This window comes from Sceloporus undulatus, chromosome 1 (assembly GCF_019175285.1).
Source record: "Sceloporus undulatus isolate JIND9_A2432 ecotype Alabama chromosome 1, SceUnd_v1.1, whole genome shotgun sequence".
Lineage (NCBI taxonomy): Eukaryota > Metazoa > Chordata > Lepidosauria > Squamata > Phrynosomatidae > Sceloporus > Sceloporus undulatus.
This window is the reverse complement of record NC_056522.1, coordinates 26871030-26893529: the sequence shown is the minus strand read 5'-3', so window position 1 is coordinate 26893529 and position 22500 is coordinate 26871030. Positions and strand designations below refer to the sequence as shown.

Below are 22500 nucleotides of genomic sequence, written 5' to 3'. Positions count from 1 at the left end.
TGGTATGCTACCTTAGAAAGGTTAAATACCCACCAACACCCAAATATTAGCTGACACCAACGTAGTTGTTACTTGACACTACTACAACAAAGTGGTGTCAAACTGCTATAGCACTGTAATGTACTTCTACTCTAGGGCTGCATCTACACTGCAGAAATAATGCAGTTTGATACCACTTTAACTGCCATGGATCAATTCTGTGGGATTCTGGGATTATAGTTTTGTGAGATATTTTGCCTTCTCTGTCAGAGATCTCTGGTGCCACAACAAACCCCAGGATTCTATAACATTGAGCCATGGCAGTTAAACTGGAGTCAAACTGGATGATTTCTGCAGTGCAGATGCAGCCTAGGAGAGATTGCAAAGATCCTTTGTGTTTGCATGCTCACAAAGGCAAGTTAAGAATTGTGCCAGAAAATTGATCCTCCTTTTCTTAGAGGACCTGCTTCATGGAGTCAGATATATTTTTCTGTGTTATTGAGACTAGCATCAACTCCACAATCCTGATGTCAAAGACTGAGATTCTTCGGCATACTTGGTGTAATAACTTCTTTAGAATGTAACCAGCATTCAGAAGTGGTCATGCCAATAGGCAACTGTTATAGGGAGATGCTAATTGTTTGATTTAGCAATCAGCCAGTCAGAAAGTTGGCGAAACATCTGGAAACAATAGATATACAGCACCCAAAGGGTGGAGTTGGGAAATGAGCTCAATAGAAGGCTGATATATTTTTTTCAGTGAGGTAAATGACTGTGCTTCTCTCTGTTATGTGAATGGTTAATTTTTCTTGATAATTTTAGCCCACATGAAAGTAATATTGTTGTTTGAACTGAGGGTGCTTGAGGAATTCATTTATTTGTACATTGAGAAACAAACTGACCTTATCTTGCCCTCCTAGACTAGTGTGGTTCAAAATGTAATTTATGCTTAAAAATTTTCAGCTCTGCTCAAAAGAGATGACAGAATGCAGCTTAAAATGTTTGGAAATGTAGGCATTTAGATAGTGTGTGTCAGTATACTGAAATGTGTGTTTTCTGAGAAAATATAATTAAAGTGTGTTAAGCAATATTTTAATTTCACATTAACTTAGAAACAAATGGGGCAGACTTGTGAATGAATATATGTAGAATTGGCATGGAATGAAAACAAATTGATCTGATCTGATCTGAACTAGGGTTGGAAACCATTTCATTCACTTTGCATTGGGATAAGAATATATTATGCCTTCACCTTTTGAAAACATATACCAACTGGAATTCAAAAGGATCTAGATAAACTCAAAAATTGGGAAGAAACATGAAATGCAGTAGGAACAAATGAAAGATTTAGGCCACAAACATCCGTGCTCAGGTACAGAATGGAGAATACACAAGTCAGCATTACCGCATGTGAAAAGGACCTTGAGATTATTGTTGATCATACATTAAACGTGAGCCAACAGTGTGATGTTGCAGCAAAGGAGGCAAATTCTGTTTTAGCTTGCATTAATAGAAGCATAGTTTCCAAGTTAAGGAAAGTAATAATCCCACTGTATTCTGCACTGGTGAGGTGTCTCATTTGTAGTACTACATTCAGTTCTGGGTGCCTCATTTTAAGAATGATATAGACAAGCTGGAGTGGGTTCAGAGAAGGGCAATACGAAGGATAATATGAAAACATATGCAAGCTAGCTGTGTTGGCCATATAGCAAAATACAATAATGTCTAAAATCCACAAAACAGTTATATTTTTATTGGGTCAACCAAAATGCACAATATACACGTTGCAAGCTTTTGCAGCTCCACTGGCTTCTTCATCAGCAAAGGTTTTATAAATCATACAGCACAAAGAAAAAAAATCACAGTGTTAGTCATAGGGTTGCATTTTGTCAAGATGTTGTTGTTGTCCTCAGTTCAGATGCTGTGGAGAGGTTGTCATGAAGGCTCCGCCACCCCTTTTACTGGCTATGTAGATCTTGGGAGATCCTTAAAGTCTCATGCACATTTTTCTTAGGTCCAGGCTTTGGGAAAAAAAACAAAGAGATGTCCATGGATCGTGACTTCTTCATGAGAATGAAATGCACAGTTACCAACAGAGGCAGAACTGTAAATCTCAAATCTGCCACATGGAAGGCAAGATATTTTACTTACATTGGTTGAAACATTCAATATGTTGGGAAGGTCAATACTATTTAATAATACATATGTAACCTCTTTTTGTTTCAGGTTTTACACTGCACTGGACAAATTAAGGTCTATAATACCTGCCCTCCTCATGCTCTGTGTGGCTATAAGGAGCCTCTCTTGTCCTGCCTTATATTAATGTGTGAACCTATTCAGCACCCTTCCAATACTGACATCCCATTGGATAGTAAGACCTTCTTGAGCCGACATAGCATGGACATGAAATTCACCTACTGTGATGACAGGTAAAATGATCAAACAAATCGCATCAGTGGGGAATGTCTAGCCCTCTTGATGTTGTTGGACTGCAACTCTCAGCAATGTTAGCTAGCATAACCAACTGTGGGAGATTATTGGAGCTGCAGTACAACAATATATGGGAGGCTACATATTACACATCATTGTGTATCATGAGGAACACTGTTGCATTCCCAGTGTGATAAATTGGGAAGCACCTTCCTTTTACATAGATTTTTAAACAGTGGAACAAAAGGCAATAACTATATGGGGTGAAAATAGCAGTTCAAGTATGGGGACAAAAAAAACACACAACACATCGTTTTGGGGATAATGCTAATTGCATTCCATGTAAACTGGACATCATGAGTGAATGTCCAATGTAAACATTATGGACATATCCAGTGGAAGTGAATATGCCAGTGAATTACAAATGTTGAGGTCCTAGAAACACTCCATCCTGAAATAATCCTGTGACCCTTCAGCAATGCAGAAACCATTTAGGAATGCACCAATTTAGAATCAGGATGAGGTTTAGGTGTAGATTGTGTTCTGGTCTATGCAAATAGCAAAATGAAGCAGTGGACTCTACTGTTCCAACAATCAGGTGTGATAGTACTTTTGAATTCTTTCATTATTTGGAAAAAAATCACCCTCAGATATTGAATATAAAATTAGGGGGTAAATCCAGTAAATCCCAGTTAAGAATAGATGCACTGAAATCAATGAGGCTTATAAATGTCAGTATATATACTCCACACACTTCCATGCCACCATTCTCTGAAGATGCCAGCCATAGATGCAGGCACAATGTCAGGAATAACCTGTTCCAGAACATGGCCACATAGCCTGAAGAACCCACAAAAAATTACTTTGACAACACTTTAACTTCAATGACTCCATCCTATGGAATTCTAGAATTTATAGTTTGGTGAGGCACCAGAGTGTTCTGACAGACCAAGCTAAATATTTCACTAAACAACAAATCCCAGGAATCCACAGGATGGAGCCATGATAATTAAAATGTTATCATACTGCTTTATTTCTGCAGTGTGGAAGAACCGAAGGTCTCTACTCTCAACTTTTAAAATTTGTTGGTTTTTTTTAAAAAACTTGAACCATACAGCCCTTCAAAGTGAGGTCAGTCCTCTGCCAATCTTTCAAATAGAGAACCCATGGTCACCCTCGAGTCGGAAGCAAAGCTGTGCAATTTGTGAACTGCTAAGCCAAATGTAGCAGTCCAGTAATGTACTGTAGCCCAACATGGCAGCAACTTCCAGAATGGTACTTGTGTATTGATCTGCCACAGCACTCTTTTGTTGCAATTTCCAGAATAACAGTGAAAATAGCATGAGTTTTTATGGATGTGATCTTGAAATATGGCAGTTTTACTAATAGGACTTCAAAGATACAACCACAGGTTGTAGTAACCTGGTCTAAAGTTTGGAGTTGGTCAGTGTTTTAGATCTGTAAGCTGCCTTGAGTCCCTGTTCTGGGAGGAAGGCAGGATATTATTATTATTATTATTATTATTATTATTATTATTATTATTATTATTGTGATGATGATCATGATCTAGCTGCACATCTTTGCATAATTTGCCATAGGTTGGCAAGATTGTTCAAACAACAGTTTAACAATTATCAGCAACATATGCCATAATTTACACAGCTGAAATGAAGAAGACATTTGTTCTGGAACTAATTATTTTCATATGAGCCCATGCTTTCCAATTACATTCTGGAATAGTTGTAGCTATACAGAAATACAGTATATCTATTCCTTAAAAATAAGCACTGGCGCAACAAGAAAGCAGATGTGCTGAATTGCCATCATTGGCACCCTTGCAATCAGTGGTTGAAAATAAAAGAACAACATTCAGCATTGTTTTGACCCCACTGTACTTTTTCTTAACAAGTCTAGCTGTTGTACAACTGGGATTGCAGGAAAGATTAGGCAAATGCTCTTATGACTGTGCAAATACCACTTGTGACTGAGATCAGAACATTTCAGGACTGGGTATGCTAGAAATAAGCTGTGAAAATGCCATATAAGTTTATGCTGGTTGTGGAAATTAACCAGTGAAAGTCCATACTGCACAGCCCCACTTTATGGTTTTGGCTTTAGGTTGTCTTTAATTGATGTCAAGTCAACTCCATGAATGAAACACCTTAAAGACAGAGCCCTGCTCAAGTCTTCCAGACTCAGGGCTGTAGCTTCCTTATTTATCCACCTGTAATGTGGCCATCCTCTTTTCCCAGTGCCTTCTACTTTACCAGACATTAATGTCTTTTCTAGTTTTAAAAGGAGCTGGTTATGGAAAAGTCTTGCGTCTGAAACTAGAACTTTGGAAAGTTACCTTTTGGGGGTCCAGAATACCCTCACCTGGGGGATTCTGGGAGATGTAGCTTTAAAATAACTTTTCTAAGTTCTGTTTTGAGACGGAAAAGAATCTCTACTACTTAGGAAGTAGATGAGGTATAGAAAAAATGTCCCTTGCATACAGATATTCCAGACCAACACAGCTATGTCTCTGAATTCTACATTTTGGAATAGTTAGATAAATTGTTATCCAGCAGTAGGCAAAGAATACCAAGCTAAATCTGTATATGTATTGGGGAGAGTAAGAGAGAGAGGATATGAGCTAGATATGAGTTTTCCTTCTTTAGAAATACCCAGATTCTCTCAGATCAGGAAAAGATGATAAAGAAAAGACAGATTATTATTATTATTATTATTATTATTATTATTATTATTATTATTAACCTTTATTTATAAAGTGCTGTAAATTTACACAGCGCTGTACATACAATCTTTTAATTAGACAGTTCCCTGCCCACAGGCTTACAATCTAAAAGGACACGACACAAAAGGAGAAGGGAGTGGTGGTGGGGAAGGGGATAAGGTCCAGCAGTTCTTCTCTACCTCTGAGTCCTGGACCAGGGGAGATGGACTGGAGGGAGGACTTGGCTTCTTAATGGATAGGTACAAAACAGAGTAAATGTATTTGTTTTATTAAACAGTGCCAGCAATAGATCCTGGTCCAAAGTGGTTGCTGCAGTCCCAAGGCATCTTGGGCGGGGGCAGCTTCAAGCCGCCCCTTCATATCAGTCTGTTTCCCTCCTAGATGTGTTGTTTTTTTCCCAGATGCTACAATATCCAGCTTGCCTTAGGAAAAGCAAAAACAATGAAAATATAAGTAGCAGAGTTAGCATGTGTTGATGCTGGCTGAGCAGAAGACAGAGAGCTAAACCCAATTGTTATTCCCAACTAGAGCAGACCTTGAACCTATCAAACATATCTAGGTGTTGACTTACTAAGTTTTCATTGATTAAACAAATCAAAACTCTTTAAAACATAAGAACTTGTAGGATCAGGCCAAAGGCCCCGGATTCTCCAGTCGTGTTAAAGTCAACGCCAAATTATGATAACTGTATCATAGGGTTTTCTTGGCAAGATTTATTCTGAGGAGGTTTGTCACTGACTTCATCTTAAGCTTAGAGAGAATGTGGTTATCCAAGGTCACCCAGTAATTTTCTATGGCTGAGTGGGGATTTGAATCCTGGTCTTCCATAGTTCTAGTCAAAAATTCAAACTCACTACACAACACTGTCTCTCTAGTCCAGCCTACTGTTTCCTAAAATAGCCAGTGCCAATAAGTAGCCCATAAGTAGGGATGGAAAAGTAATGTCTGTTAGCATAATTTTTAAACAAATATATCCAATTCATAGCCTATGAGATTTTAATGTAAATTTACTTCTGTGAATGTCACCACTTACAGTCAGTTCAATTAGTCCCACATCCCAAATTTTGTACCCCTAATATCATATCATATCAGTATTCTTTAAGAACTTCTTCTTGATAGGTAACACCTGCTCCTGCTGGTAGTAGTTGCTCATAGAGATCAACACTGCCATCCATATTTTCAGACTTTCCTTCTAGGTTGTTATGATTGATGAATGAGTGCCCTTCCCAGTTTAATCTAGACCTAAATCCGATTATTAGTGCCAATTAGAGTAGACCCACTGTATCGAAGGGCTTTACCTATGGGTTGACTCAGCAGTCAACAATTCATTCAATTGGTCTCCTCTAACTGAGAGCAATAGAATGCAAGCCCTGCACTACTAACAGTCAATCAAAACATGCAGTTGTATCATTGATATAACATTGATAACAATCATATAATCATGTACTCCAGAAACATATCAAGGCAACAAAAATACACCTTTAAACACAAACTGTGCTATTGTACATCATATATTCTGCTTATTGTAAGAATATGGTAGGATACATCTTTTCAAGTTGCTGTAGACTTTGTGTGTTTGATTAGCAGATCACTATGAATCCTAATGGCAATCATGTTATACTTTCTGGTAGTTGTTAAATTCTTGTTGGACATATGGTTTTGTTGTTGTCTGGTCTCTCACTATGCTAGCAGGCATAGTTAATTTTCTTAGGCAGTGTCCATATAAAATAAGCCCTTCCCCCCAGAAGATACAGCACTGGAATGGTTGCTGCAAGTAAATAAATAAATCTTCTTGTTGGATTAATGATGTATTCAGTGGACCCACACTTGCTCATTAAAGCAGGAATAATACATTTCTCTAAACCTCTGGTGTGAGTAAGACAAAACTGGAAGGATTTAGAATGACTGTTAACAAGTGGCTTTAATTGAGTGCTTAACTGAAGGAGCTGTTGAATTCAGATTTAAAAACAAGGCCTGTACAGGATTCCATTCAGCAAGTTGTGCCTGTTGTTGTTGTTGTTGTTGTTGTTGTTGTTGTTGTAATATTTATTTCTTATCCGTCTTCCCCATGGGTTGAGGCAGGGGACAAGAACAATGAGCAAACAATATTATTTAAAATACATCAGTTTAAAACACATAATTTCAAAAGACACATAAGATATACAGTGCGCCCGCAGCATATGTGGGCACGGCATACGCAGCTTATGCTGAAGCCACGCGACAGAAGCAGCAGTGGCGCACACACTGCACTGCATGTATGAGCCCAATTGTTTTCAATGGGGCTCGAGCATATGCGGTATTTCCCTTACTTAGAGGGTCCGGAACGGATCCCTGCATAAGGGAAGGACAGGCCATACACATACTAAAATAATCCACATTTAAAATCCATCATTTAAAATTCACAATTAAAAAATCACCTGGATAAGCCTGCCAGAAGAGATTAGTCTTTAATGCTCTTTTAAATTCAGACAGTGTATTCAGCTGCCAAATTTCTTCCAGCAAGTCATTCCACAATCTAGGGGCAGTTGAAGAAAATGTCCTCTGGCTACCAGTTGTCAACATGATCTTGGCTAACTGAAATAAATGCCTGCTAGAGGACCTGAGTGTATGGGCAGGTTATATAGGAGGAGACGATTCTGTCGATAACTGGATCCAAACCATGTAGAACTTTAAAGGTAATAATCAGCACTTTGTACCTTGCCTGGTAACTTAACTGGCAGCTAGTGGAGTGATTTTAATATTGGTGTAATGTGATCACTCCTTAATGTCCCAGTAATCAATCTGGCTGCTGTGTTTTGAACTAACAAGTTTCTGAATTTGGTGCCATTCCAGGATACTCCAGTCCATTGTCCTTCAGTCCATTCACCCACCAGAGCCCCAATAATCTCTCATCATTCCAGAGCCATTGTGTATGTTCAGTCCTCCTTTAGCTTTTGGAGGGGAGTTTCTCTACCTACTGAGTTTGCAAGACCATAGCAGGACTCTTAATAACAAGGTGTCTTGGAGAGTTTGTTCATAGGATTGCTGTTAGTCAAAATTGACTTGATGGCAATTAACAACAACAACATTACCACCTTTTCTTCCATAAAAGGCTTTCCTTCAGTTGTGTGGAGGAGGATACCTCTGCAACCCTTCGCTTTCCCCTGAACCAGTAATGACTAGAGACTTCCATGTCAATGGATGTGAATAGTACCATTTTGATCGTATGAAGAACAACACTTGGGACAATGAGTTTAGAGGCTGAGGAGATTAACTTTTTGTGGGCAGAGACTGTGCTGGCTAGAAGATTTTGGTAGGAGTTTTCTCTGGATTCAACCCTGTCCCCCAAATATATTCAGCATCTTAGATAAATCCTTTAAGCTTCAAAGTAAAAACAAGTGTGGATTCCACACCACACTGATATGGGATGCCCTGAATCTTGTGTACGAATAGTGCCATTTTGATAGTATAAGGAACAACACTTGGGTGAGTGAGTTTAGAGGTTGAGGAAATTAACCTTTTGTGAGCAGTGGCTATGCTGGCTAGAAGATTTTGGTAGCTGCACAGTGTAGTGGTTTGAGTGTTGGAATAGGACTCTGGAGGCCAGGATTTCCCACCCAGCCATGGCAACCCACTGTGTGACTTTGGGCAAGTTACACCCTGGAGTATATCACACGGAGCTTTCGGGTGGTTTTGTAGCTCAGTTCCAGCTCACTTCCAAAGTGATTGCACTTCCAAAGATGCGTTTTCACCTCATAAAGGGACTGTTTTATCAGACACCATTGATTTCTATGGGAGCCCCTTGCGAATTGCTTCAGCAGCGTTTCTGAAGTCACCTCTCATTTTGGTTAAAACGGAAAAAAAGTGACTTCAGATAATTCGCTTCCTGGCTGCCTTCGATTGCACTGCGATTTTTTCTGGTGTGGAAAAGCACTCCAATGCCACCCTCCCTGGCCCCTGCGTCCTGCTCTGTCATCCTCCTCCTCTTCCTTCATGCCATCTCCTCCTCTCTGCCAACCAGCTGATCCCATCATCCCCTGCGTCCTCCTAGACCCCGATCTGCTCCACTCCTTCAGCCTCCCACCAATCCCATCATCCCTGCCTTCTCTTAGACCCCCATCTGCTCCTCTCCTTCACCCTGACACCTAACCCATCATCCCCTGACTACTCCTGCATCCCCATCTCACTCCCTCTCCACCTAACCCATCATCCCCTGACTGCTCCTGCATCCCCATCTTGCCCCCTTTGCCACCTAACACATCATTCCTGCTGCTCCTGCATCCTGATCCTGGCCCCAGGGACCTCCAGCCACCTATCCCATCATCCCCTGACTGCTCCTGCATCCCAATCCTGGCCCCAGGGACCCCCAGCAACCTATCCCATCATCCCCTGACTGCTCCTGCATCCCTATCTCGCCCCCTCTGCCACCTAACCCATCATCCCTGCTGCTCCTGCATCCTGATCCTGGCCCCAGGGACCCCCAGCGAGCTATCCCATCATCCTCTGCCTTCTCCTAGACCCTGATGAAGGATGACAGCTAAGGAGGGGGCAGGGAAGGAGGACAGCATGCAAAGCTCCACTGAGCCTGTGTAAGGGGGCTGATTCGATTCGTTGACCCCTCACAGTATGCTCGGGTGTGGGAATACAATGTGCACTCACGCCCCTTTGCTTGAGTCCACATCACGTGACTTGCTTGAAATCCAACTGACTTCTCTTCTCCCTCACTTCGGAAGGACAACAGAAAGGCAACCAGGTGTGGTAAAACATCACGTTTTAACCTCAATCCGAATTGCTAGAGAGGAGTGACTCTGGATCTGGTGTGAAAAAACATCACACTTTGCATTGTGAATCTGAGCTGCAACCCCCCCCCCCAATATGTGTGATAAGGTCTTCTCTCAGCCTGAGAGGAATGGAAAGGTAACACCCTTCTGAACAAATCTTGCCAAGAAAACCCTATGATAGGTTCACCTTATGGTCACTATAAGTCAGAGGTGACTTAAAGGCACACACACCACCACCACCAACAGTAGGCAAATAAAGTAACTTTTCCAAGTTCTGATCTATAGGATAGGGAGATATGAGTTATGGCTGCTAGACCATCAGGACTCATCCATAGTCCAGAATCTTTCTCAGGGAAAGCCTTCCCAAAGGAAAATCCAAAGGCATCACAGGTTATGTTGCTATTTCTTAAAGAGGTATAGGGTCAAACTTGATACAGAGCTATCATTTGGGAAGCAACCCTTTGTTTATCATAATATCATTGTTACTGCTATGTGCCTTCAAGTCAACTCTGACTTATCATAGGGTTTTCTTGGCAAGATTTATTCAGAGGAAGCTTACCATTGCTTTCCTTTAAGGTTGAGAGAATGTGACTTGGCCAAGGTCACCCAGTGGGTTTCACTGGGATTTGAACCCATTGAAATTCCAGTGGGATTTGAACCTCTTGGAGTCCTAGTCAGAACTCAAAGCACTACAACACACTGAGTCATAATGAATAGCATATCATAAAACCAAGTATAAAGAGAAAAACCACAAACAGAACTATGCTACTTGCAACATCAGCCTGCATACAATGCTTCTGGTCTCTTCCCTTCTTCTCTTATCTATCTGTGAAACGTGTCGCTTGAAAGGGGTTTGGGCAAAGTGTGCAATATGACATGGACAGGCCATTTAGCATCACATCTGGTGCTTAAAGCCACATGGACCTAGCTAATGCAATTTCCATATCTGCCGTCTGCATGCATTAAGACTTTTGAAAACCATTTATTCTGAAAGCTGCTTACTACTCCATTTGTGCAATTTGTTGCAGGTGGTTCAAAAAAGCTGAAACTCAAATTCCTTCAGTTAGTCAAATTTTATGGAATGGTTTATTGGGAACAAATTCATTACAAGATTAATTATTTATTTATAATATATTTAATAAATAAGAAAATAGTTATGTAACAAATCCCTTTTCTGCTCCAAAGCTATATACAATTGCATATGTAAAAAACATTCATTTAAAAACAGATTTAAATTAAAATTCCAAATCAGATAACACAGTTTTGACTGCTTGAAGCTCAACAGATATAGAACCAGCCCAACTTCCCTTTCAGGGGGGTTCTAGGATTGAAGAGCTGCTAAAGCAAAAAAGCTGAGTCTTATACATACACCATCATAGGCTATTGAGAGGGTTTACTAAAAGAAAAACCACAACCCAACAAAGTCACATGCTTTATTAAGAAATAATGCCACAAAAATAGTTCTGCTAAAAGATTAACTGAATATCAACAGGGGTGCATGGGTGATATCCTCCAATTTTCAAAAGAAGTTATTTTTAAACTTTAATCATTAGTTCAACCTCAGATAGATATGGTTTATGATTTCCATTTTTTCCCACATTACCAGAAATTTAAGAGCACAAATATAGTTCCCTGACATTTAAGACATTTAGCATCTTAAACAGATTTTGTAGTGCTGCGGGTGTACCTCTTAGTTGGTTTTGGTTGAAAGGCAATGAAACACCACTTCCAGTGTACAAGGTAATTTTTAATCCAAGATTATGTCTGATCCAATTGGACATGACATTTTCACAGGACACATAGGCTATATAGAAGGTAATTCTGTGGTGTGAACTGTTGAGAAGTTAATGTCATGTTGAGGACATTAGGCAAAGCCTGAAAGAATGTTAGGGGATTAAGATGCTCAGGATTGGCATGGGAGCCAGGAATGAATGCACAATGTTGTCTTTCAGCTGCAGAGTAAAATTCATTGTCAGACATCTGCAAAGTCTGTCTGAGCTTTTCTTCCTCAAACACTCTGGCCAGTTCCATTTTAAATAATGCACTTTTTCTAGTATTTAGGAATCTATCTCACTAGCCACTTACTGCTTGGTTAGTAGTTCTGCTACAGCTAGAAGTGTTCATAGCTGCCCTAGAAGGAGTTTACTGTAATTCCATTGTATGTGGAACCTTTGGCTGTAACTTCCATAATCCTCATCATTGGCCATGCAGGGTGGGAGCATCTTGGGGTTAAAATCTCTGATATCTAGGAGGCCAAATTTTCTTCTCCCCTAGCTTTTACCATATAGGCCCTTCTCTTTGTTTGAATAGTTTACTAGCCCTCTGCTGTTTCAGATCTATGCAGGTTCTGTGAAATGCATGATAATTTGCATTTAATTTGTGACATTCTGCACACCTGTAAAGCAGGGTAGATGCAGACAGGAGGTGGTTGATGACCTTCATTCCTACCTGCTTGCTTTTTCTTCTGTTTCCTCTGAAAGCCTACCTAGAAGAAAAGTAAATGGGGAAAAAAGGAATGTCAGCAGTGAATGGACACAATATTCCACATTTCCTCTTCTGTAGCACCTTTTAGGGCCAGCCCTGTTCTTAGGTACAGTCAGGTTGCTTCAAGTAGTAGATGCTGGGTGATCTCAAGGGGAGAACAGCAGTTTTCCAGCTGTTCCATACAACCACTCCTCTGTGTCCCATCTGATACCTTTAGGTGAGATAGGTAGAAATGTAATTCTTTACACGGGCCCATTACAAACGGGCCTTTGCGGCACCCCCATCACGTGCTAGGGGTTGGCCGAGGACCTAGCGTCCATACCGGCCTCACCCCAGTACGTGACGGGGGTGTAATAATGGCGTCGCCCTATACACATGAGCGCCACCATTTTGACGCATAGTGTCCGTATGTCGCGCCCCGGATGTGACTCCGTGAGTGCACGAGTAGCGCCTCGTGGTGTCCCATCTGGGGCACAAGAAGAAGCGCCATTTTGGACGCAGCAACCGGCAGCGGTAGAGCACCACTTTTCGGCGGTCTGTAACCCGCCTAAGTTTCTTCTTCAAAGAAACAACTATGGAGTAATTTTAGCATATTTCTTCCTGCTATTAGAAATTATCTTAAAACCATACCATTTTCAAAAACAAAGGACTCATTCTGTGCAAAATTCACTCAGATGTTTTGAACAGAAAGCAATATTTTCTCCACAGAATATAATATTCCTGCATGGAAACATTATTTTCTGCACACAAAATGCTCTTTCATGTGCAGAAAATAATGTCATCCATTGAAATCATCCATGTGCTAATTTTGCACAGAATGAGTCATGAACTGCGAAGATTCTCATCAGTTCAAGATTTCTCAACACTCAAAAAATATGGGGGGAGGGGGTTTGACATTTTTTTAAAGATGTTTTTATATTCTTTTAATCCCTAATAGAGAGTGCTATCACCAACAATTGCTCTGCATTATGTGCCTCCTCTCCCATAGCATGTATGTGTTGTGAGACCCAGGCCTCACATTATCATGGCCATTTAGCCCCCCTAAATCTGAATCTAGAAAATACCATGTACATTACGAACTAGTACAAAGCTCATCTTCTAGAGAACAAAGGTCTGCTTTCTTGCTTTTTGCTGCTGTATCTCCAGCTTGCTTATTAAAAAAAATAATAAAACCTGTGAAATGGATGGGGAGGAAGAAGAAGAGCCAGATTGTTCCAATGTAGCACAGAAGTCAGAATCCTTGTAAGAATAGAGTGTTACGATCATTAGTGATAATGGCAATTACGTGCTTACAGGCAGAAGCAGCTATGTGTGTTTGTTCTAGGGTTGTATTTCCTGGCTCTGTAAGGTTAATGTCAACTGGGAATGATGCAGTTCAAAGGGGTGTGTGGTTGGACGTGGGGGGACACACGCGCATTGTAGCCTTTTGGCTTTGCAAGGTTTTTTTTTTTTTAAAGATTCATCCAATTACGTTATACAGCAGACGATACAAGATGAACTTTGACTTAGATATGATCAAAACTATACAAAATGTAACAAGGTTATCCTGAAATCCTGAAAAAAGGGGGGCATGAGAAAAGAAAGAAAGAAAAAGGCTCTCTTTTCAATGCCATGTGCAGCAGTCATTTTGATATAGTATATTTTAGATTTAATGGGATTTTTTTAAAAAAAAAGTCTTTGCAGTTAGTACATTTGTAAACAGTTGTGTTTTTTGAGGCCAGATCTTCATAGCATTTCTGTTTGTAACCCATCACTTGCTTGTACATTGGTGACGTAAAGAACAGAGTCACTGTGTGAAAATCTTCATGGAATTTAAGTTAGGAAACATTATTGCATAACTACAGCAGCTGACTCTCAAAGAATTGGAGACCCGCTTTTAATATCTTGCCTAATATTTGTTTAAAATTTTCCTTAATAAGGGCCATACAAAAAGCAATGAGCTAATTGTTAACAACCAATTCCAGCTGGTAGGAATCAACATTGTAGAAATGATGGAAATTCAAAGAAGAATGAAAGTCAGAAGTCCACTTGGTTTTTCTTCTTTGTTGTGTTGATTTGCTGCCTGCTGAGAAATTAGTTACAGCTGTGGGTTGTCCATTATAGGAGTTACCGAAGCTTAGAAAAATTATGATCTTGTCCACACTTGTTAGAATCAAACACAGACAATGGATTCTGGGAGTTGTTATCCAAAAAAGATTTCCTTTCCAGGCTCTGGATATAACATTTCCTGAGCACAAAGTTAAGAGAGTAAGACTGGTCTGTACATTGGTCAGAGCCTAGAAAGTTATTTGGAAATGTAATTATGGACAGCTAAAGTCTCAAGACCCTGAAAATGAGTTCATTTCCTTTCCTTTATAGCCATACTTTTAAAAAATAACTCTTTACATTTCTATTTCTCGAAGATTGCCTTTGATTTCCTGATTCTTTTTTTTATAAAAACTGTTAAGATGGTAAAAAAGATGGAGCCCTGGTGGCGCAGTGGTTAAATGCCTGTACTGCAGCCATTCACTCAAAACCACAAGGTTGCGAGTTCAAGACCAGCAAAAGGGCCCAAGCTCGACTCAGGCTTGCATCCTTCCGAGGTTGCTAAAATCAGTACCCAGACTGTTGGGGGCAAATTAGCTTACTTGCTAATTAGCTCACTTGCTGTTCACTGCTATGATCTTTGGAATAGCGGTATATAAATAAAACAAATTATTATTATTATTATTATTAAAAGCCACTGCCCTAAGATTTAAACATACTCTCCTCCCATCCACCTTTTTCTTCCCTCAATACCCAGAACAGTGTATGAGTCAGTGACAAGAGCTGCAGTATTTGAATCTTATGGTATTTCTGCTAGTAAGTGAGATAACTTCCTCCATCAGTTAAAAAAAAAAGTAAGATGGCTCAATGCTATGGAATCCTGGGATTTGTAGTTTATTGTGTCACCAGAGTGCTCAGAGAAGGCTAAATATCTCACAAAACTGCAAATCCCAGGATTCCATAGCTTAGAGTGTCAAGGGCATGTCAAAATTGTTTTATTTCTGCAATGCAGATGCAGCCACAATCTGGCCAGTTCCTCTAACTATGGCTTAGAGATGAAGAATATTACATCTGCAGTGCGCCAAAGAGAATGCAGAGTTGCTTGTATCTGATCCTCTTCATGTTCATTCTTGACTATCAGCCGCGTCTGTCATGTAGATGTAATACTGAATTCACTAATAATGAACTGCTTAGAATGAGAACACGTTGCTGTTCTGTCAGTACAAAGCTATAAAATATTATTATTATTATTATTATTATTATTATTATTATTATTATTATTATTAGCCTATATTTATGAAGCGCTGTAAATTTACACAGCGCTGTACATGCAATCTTTTTAGTTAGACGGTTCCCTGCCCTCGGGCTTACAATCTAAAAAGACATGATACAGAAGGAGAAGGGAGTGGTGGAGGGAAAGGGTAAGAGGTCCAGCAGTTCCTCTCTACCTCCAAGGCCTGGACCAAGGCAGATGGACTGGAGGGAGGGCTTGGCTTCATAATGGATGGTTAATCATTTTCCAGGGAAAATACATACTCTCAAGTAGGATAATGCATATACAGTACATAGCAATACAGGAAATGGTTTGATAAACAGGCACCAAAAGAACATCAAATAGTAAGCGACAATTATGCAATGCCTGGGAAGGCTTCTCTGAACAGGATGGTTTTCAACTCCATTTTGAAGATGGTTAAAGAAGTGATGGCTCTTGCTTGTGGGGGAAGAAGGTTCCAGGAGTGAGGGGCAGCAAGTGAAAAGGGGCGAATCCGGGATGGGGCAGAGGAAATCCTGGGCTGAGACAGTAGACCTTGACTACAGTGGTACCTCGGGTTACGAAATTAATTCGTTCCGCGGCTAATTTCGTAACCCGAAAAACCTTCGTAAGCCGAATTGCCATAGGCGCTAATGGAAAAAATAGCTCTCTGCTGCCCTCCGGTGGCGGCCTTTCCATTTAAAACAGCGCCGGGGTTTTTTCGTAACCCGAAAAAACCTTCGTAAGCCGAAACAATAAATCCCTATGGGATTTTTTCGTATCCCGAAAAATTCGTAAGCTGGGTAATTCGTATCCCGGGGTACCACTGTACCAGAACGGAGGGCCCTGGTGGGAAGGTGAGGAGCAAGAAGGTCTGATAAGTAAGGAGGGGCCAGTCCATGGAGGGCTTTAAATGTCGACAGCAGGAGCTTATACTGAATAACTGGGGTATTTTCCTTGGCAGGTTGGATTTTACTTAACTCAGTGAATGATGGTATGAAATGAAAGGGAAAATATATTCAAAAGCCGATAACTAATGGAAACCTTTCCTCCCCTCCATAAAAATCAAGGATAACTGAATTGGTTGGATACCATCCTGAGGAGCTGCTTGGCCGTTCTGCATATGAATTCTACCATGCACTGGACTCTGAGAGTATGACCAAAAGCCATCAGAACTGTAAGTCATGCTCAAAAGCACTGTTTATTTGGCATAGGTTTGTTATGAATTTTTGCAATCTGTCTGACCCTTGGAGAAAAAAAACTTAATTCAGAAGATCATAAGAGGGTTTTTTTTGTTTGATGACTTTTTAAAAAATGTTTTTATATAGAAAAAGACCACCTTGCATACAGAAAATTGTATTTTGCATAAACTATGTTGTTTTCTCTTCTAAAAAAGTTTTTTGTACAAACTAATTTTTTGCTTTAAAAAACCTGCAAAAGTGTGAAAAAATTACTAAAAATATGCAGAACTCTCATGATTGCAGCCAATAGGGAGAAAACATTATATAAATTATTCATTATTGCATTCAAGAATGAAACAAAGCAAAGATTTATACTTTCCATTTGTCAGACTATTCAATTGTCTTTTAATCTGTGGGGCAATATGAATAATTGATTTTCACACCCAGAATCAGTTGAATTTGGTGAGAGTTTTAGAGGGTGCTATTTTTGTGTGTTTCCATACATTTGGGAGGCTTTTGGTGCAAGTTTCTAGCAATAATCATTTGATTTGGGGTGGGAATTTGGAGAGATTGAGGGGACTGGCAAAGACTCAAGAGCACTTTCGCCATCCCTGGTATAGCTGCTATATCAATTACATTGTAATTGTGTGTATAATTTTTTTAAAAAATAAAAGGTGGCTATAACTCTTAAGAACCAGCCAGCCAGGACAACCCATTCTGGTTGTCCAAAAAATAATTTTTTCATGGATATGCACATGGATATACATATATACACATATTTGTACACAGAATGCTAACTGAATATACCATGTTCAAAACATTCTCAGTACACAACACATTACATTTCAATAAATCTGTTAAACTTTAAGATGCCACTAGATTCTTTGTTGTTGTTGTTTTTTACTTCATATTTTTGGAATGGGAAAGAAATACCTAGCTTATACCTTCTTTGAATAAGACATTCATGTAATAAATGTAACAAACGCCAACAAGTAGTAGGTGAAAAAGTTTGTTTTCCCCTCCCATGGTTTCTTTGGAATTTGCCATTCCTTCGTAACAAAAGGTGAAAGGAAAAGATGGAGGGGCTAATGGCATTAAAGAGGAGAAATTAAAGGTTGTAAAACAAATGACAACAGGAAGCAGAAATTCAGGGCTGGGTGATTGCCTGTAGGATCTTAGAACTGCATTTATTGAGAAATATGGCAAAAGAGTTGGTGACCCTATCAAGCAATAGGTATCTATAAAGCTATAACTGCACATTTTTTATCTGACTCCATAAGGCTTAAATTGGCAACGTTATAAGGGGCTATGTTGAAATACACAGTATGGTGTAAAGTACCAAACTGAATAAAGCAATGCATGCTAAGCAGATCTTTTTGTAGCTTTTCTGTCATATAAAAAGAAACGCAGACTGGAGAAGAGATGGTGAAGAGGTAGCATGATAGCCGTGTTTAAATATATGAAAGGATGTCGTATAGAAGAAGAAGCAGGCTTATTTGCTGCTGCTACATACACAGAGCAATGGATTCAAACTAAAGGAAAAGAGAGTGCACCTATACATTAGGAAGAACTTTCTGATGCTAAGAGCTGTTTGACAATGGAACATACTGACTCAGAGTGTGGTGGAGTCTCCTTCTGGATGGCTATTGGTCAGGAGTGCTTGGATTGTGTCTTCCTGTGTGGGCAGGTAGTTGGATGGCTCTTGTGGTCTCTTCCCACTCTATGATTCTATGGCAAGCCAGGGTGGTGTAGTGGTAAGAATGGTGGGTTGGGACTTGTGAGATCCAGATTCTAGTCCCCACTGAGCTGTGAAGTAGTTAGTGGGTGACTCTACCTACTTTACAAGGTGTTTGTGAGGCAAAGCAGGTGGAGAGGAGAGCCATGTGTGCCATCTTATGCTTGGAGGAACTAAAAGATCAGAGGCAGCTGTTGGCTCCATTACTCTAGAGTGAGAGACCCATTCTGTGTTTTATGGGAGACACTTCAGGTTTTATAGGAACTGAAAGTGCTGAATTTATTTGGGGAGTAAGCTTCAGTGCTTTGGGTAGCTCCCATAAAACCCAAAACAATAGAGCCATCAGTTGCCTTTTGGTGGAATACAGATTTATCAAACACACAAGCAAACACAATTTAAAGTAGATAAGTAGGCAGATGAATAACCAAATATGAAGGAAATATCACTTTTAAAAATCACCAAGGTAGAATCAAAATTCAGACAGTAGAATCCAAGCCATCATGTTGCCTATCACTGGGTATGGATGCGAGAGCTGAACAGTAAAGAAAGGAACAGAAGGAAAATCAACTCATTTGAGATGTGGTGCTGGAGAAGAGTGCTTAGGATACCATGGACAGCCAAAAAGACAAAGAGATGGGTCTTGGAACAGGTCAAGCCAGAGATCTCCTTAGAAGCCAAGATGATTACGTTGAGGTCAATATACTTTGGCCTTATAATGAGAAGGCAGGCATCAGTGGAAAAGACAATGATGCAGGTAGAGGGTAAAAGAAAGAGGGGGAGACGACCTGCGTGATGAATGGGCTCAGTCAGGGCTGGTATGGACATGGGTTTGCAAGAACTAAATAGAGAAATGGAAGACATGGGTTCTTGGAGGTGTCTCATCCACAAGGTCACCATGAGTCAAAATTAACTCGAAGCCAGACAGCAACAACAACAGAAGAAAGAAATTCAAAACAGGCACTGGTCTATTTATGTTTCCATTCTTTCCCCCACTGCCTGCCTTCTCAGTTCCTTTTCTATTGTTTGTAACCGTAACGTGCAATACATTGTCTAAAAATAACTGTTAATCTCTTCATGGGTGTGTATTTTCACTCTTCAGAATGGCCAGATGCTGCACAGCCCACATCCCATTCATTCTCTTCTGCAGCAATCTGTGTTAAAGAACAAGGCAATTGTACTAAACTGGGTAAAGTATAAGGAAGAGTTTAGATACATTCCCCAAAAGATTTGCTACAGGAAGAAAATATATGTGGTTTACTTGGTCCCGTTTCAGATACTTTTGTTGACAACTCTAACAGGTTCAAGCTAGCATTGCCAATGAAGGTCTGGAAGTTTTAATCGAAAACTGAAGGACATCAGACCAGGGGGAACTGCTATATGACATCTTTTGGGGTGAAAAACCTATAAAGCATTTTGTGCACTTCTTGTAATTATCGCCTGGAACATGAGATCTCTTTATTCATTATTTGTATGTCATTGGGGAAGGAAGGTTCCAACAATACTGTTGCCTTAGCATTGCAATTCATTTTCCTTAGCTTACAGTTCTTTAAAATCTTTGCAATTTGTGTTTCTCTTGCTTGTGTTTTCTCAGGATGTATCTACGCTGTAGAAATAATGCAGTTTGACACCACTTTAATTGCCTGGCTCCATCCTGCAGCTTTGTGGGATTTGTAGTTTTGTGAAGCACCTGCACACTTTGGCAGATAAGACTTTGTAAAACCAGAAATCCCAGGATTCCATAGGATGGAGTTGCAGCACTCAAAGTGGTGACAAACCGCGTTATTTCTACAATGTAGAAGCAGCCTGAGATAAGCTAGTAACTAACATAAAAACTCTGTTAACAGAACAATCCACTGCATATTTATTTAGAAGTAAGTTCCATTGAGTTCAGTGTGGTTTATTCCCAGCTAAATCTGCATGGGATTTCAGCATAAAATATGGTCAATATTCATTATAAACAAAATGTATAAAACAATCCTGTTCATTCTAAATATCTGCATTCTGTTCAGAATAGTAGTCTCTCAGCACTATTTTCTCTAACTCTGGGAAAACTGAAGATAATTGTTTGCAGCTAGATTTTTTTAAAAAAAATTACAGAACATTAGAAAATTAAATGGGGAATGGGAAAATTAATGAAAATGGCTAAAGTGTTAAAATAGCAGCTTTTCTTCTGTTCTTACTGCCAAGTTTGTTTCAGTTTTGCATTGCTGTTTTCTAGTGGCTACTGGCATTGTTCTGAAATAAGCTACAGTATTGTTTGCATTTTTGGCTTGAAATATAAAAATTCTATACAGTTTATGAGACTTAATTGGTAAGTCATCGGATGCAAGAAAAGGATTTAATTTGACAGAGTTGGCATGTACTAATCCTTGTAACTAATGGAGTGATAGAAAGATGAAGTTTTTGTTTTATTACAGTATGTGTCCTGATGATGTGCTGTAGCATTATTATACAAAGCAATTAATTATGTTCCATAATTAATATTCTAGTATAATTTCCAGTTTGGATTTGCTCCTGTTCCCACTAAATCTTGCAATTCATCTCAATAAAAAGTCAACTGAATGTCTTAGCATACTTTTTAATCAGTATGTTTAATTTTATAGCATTAAAAATGTTGGCATTTTTAAAGAAGAGGGTGTCAATTTGTAAAAGTCCATATTACAAAATTGTTTGGGGCCACTGATTATCTCATAGCATATGTTTGGGCAAGCTTTTTGCCCCTGAGGGCCACGCCAGAATTATTATTAATGACGGTAAATAATTCTCCCAAGGAATGCTGGGTACTACAGTTAGTCTATACATGTAAACTAGTACATGCAAACATTATGTAAATACCTATTTAATTCTTTGTCACCCATCCCCAGCTGTATCATTCAGTTTTCTCACTCATTTACCTCTGTTCCTTTTCATTGGCTGCATATTTAACATCTCAGGAGCCTCACTAGTGTGTTTTTGCCTTCTAACAAAAGGTTTGACTCAGCACATTATGGTTTTCCCCCCCTCTAAATCTCTCATCTTGGTTTGTCTTTTTCGGCTTCTGTTTATGGCTTTAATCTGATACAACGTCTTCTTTGTGATGCATTTTTTTAAATTGGGTAAGTGGCCCATCCAATAGTTACTCCAAATTTTAACACCAGTATCCTTATTCTTAAGATACCAAACTCTCTCAATACAACTTTGAAAGAAGGTACAGCCGCTCTTTGTTGCAACAGAACATAATGTGATTTCTTCCTCTTTTTTAAAAAAGATGAAAGTGGTAAAAGCTTTTTGGTAATGTAACAGGCAGTTCTCATTAAGACTCTTTATTGATAAGTTGATTATTAGGAAACCAGTGAAAAAATAATTAATAGACACAGCAGAACTCATTTGCTCAAATGATATTCTGACAAAACCTTTGATCCCCCACTCTCTTTGCTTTTGCTTGCAAGTAATCTGATAATCAAAAGATAATCTTCTAAAATAAATCATAGCAGAACAATAGTTAATTTAAAACTTCTGTGACAGCTATAGAGAGAGAGCAAGAGACAGATAGAAAATACAAGATGATTACAGAAGCACTTTGTAGATTTCCTATAAACCAAAGACTTAGTAGAGTCATTTCTGGGTGATAGAAAATAAGTCCTCTCAATCTAATATTTCCCATATGTCAGAGGTCTTGTAAAAGACAGGCTAGAGTGTGTGTGTGTCCACGTCACCTGTCAATTTATGGCAACCCTATGAATTTCATAGTTTTTTCTGAGGCAAAGAATATTCAGAGGTGGTTTTGTCAGTTTCTTCCTCTGAAATGTGGGCCTGTTACAGACAGCCAAAATAAAGCTGCTTCGAGTCACAGTGGAGGTATGGTGTTTCAATGATGCATGCGTCCAAAGAGTCCAGAAGTCGCACCAAAGCCACACTCCAGCCCTAAGGACTGGAGT

The 22500-nt window shown here is 39.5% G+C and overlaps 1 protein-coding gene across 2 annotated transcripts in view; it reads left to right on the top strand.

The window, feature by feature from the left end:
* EPAS1 (endothelial PAS domain protein 1) overlaps nucleotides 1–22500 on the top strand; it is a 158963-nt gene that overhangs the window by 110044 nt on the left and 26419 nt on the right. For both annotated transcript variants that reach the window (XM_042447967.1, XM_042447960.1), the window contains exons 5-7: nucleotides 1994–2112; nucleotides 2206–2408; nucleotides 16738–16844. In XM_042447967.1, the coding sequence (XP_042303901.1) occupies nucleotides 1994–2112; nucleotides 2206–2408; nucleotides 16738–16844 (429 nt within the window). The remainder of the gene's footprint in view (nucleotides 1–1993; nucleotides 2113–2205; nucleotides 2409–16737; nucleotides 16845–22500) is intronic.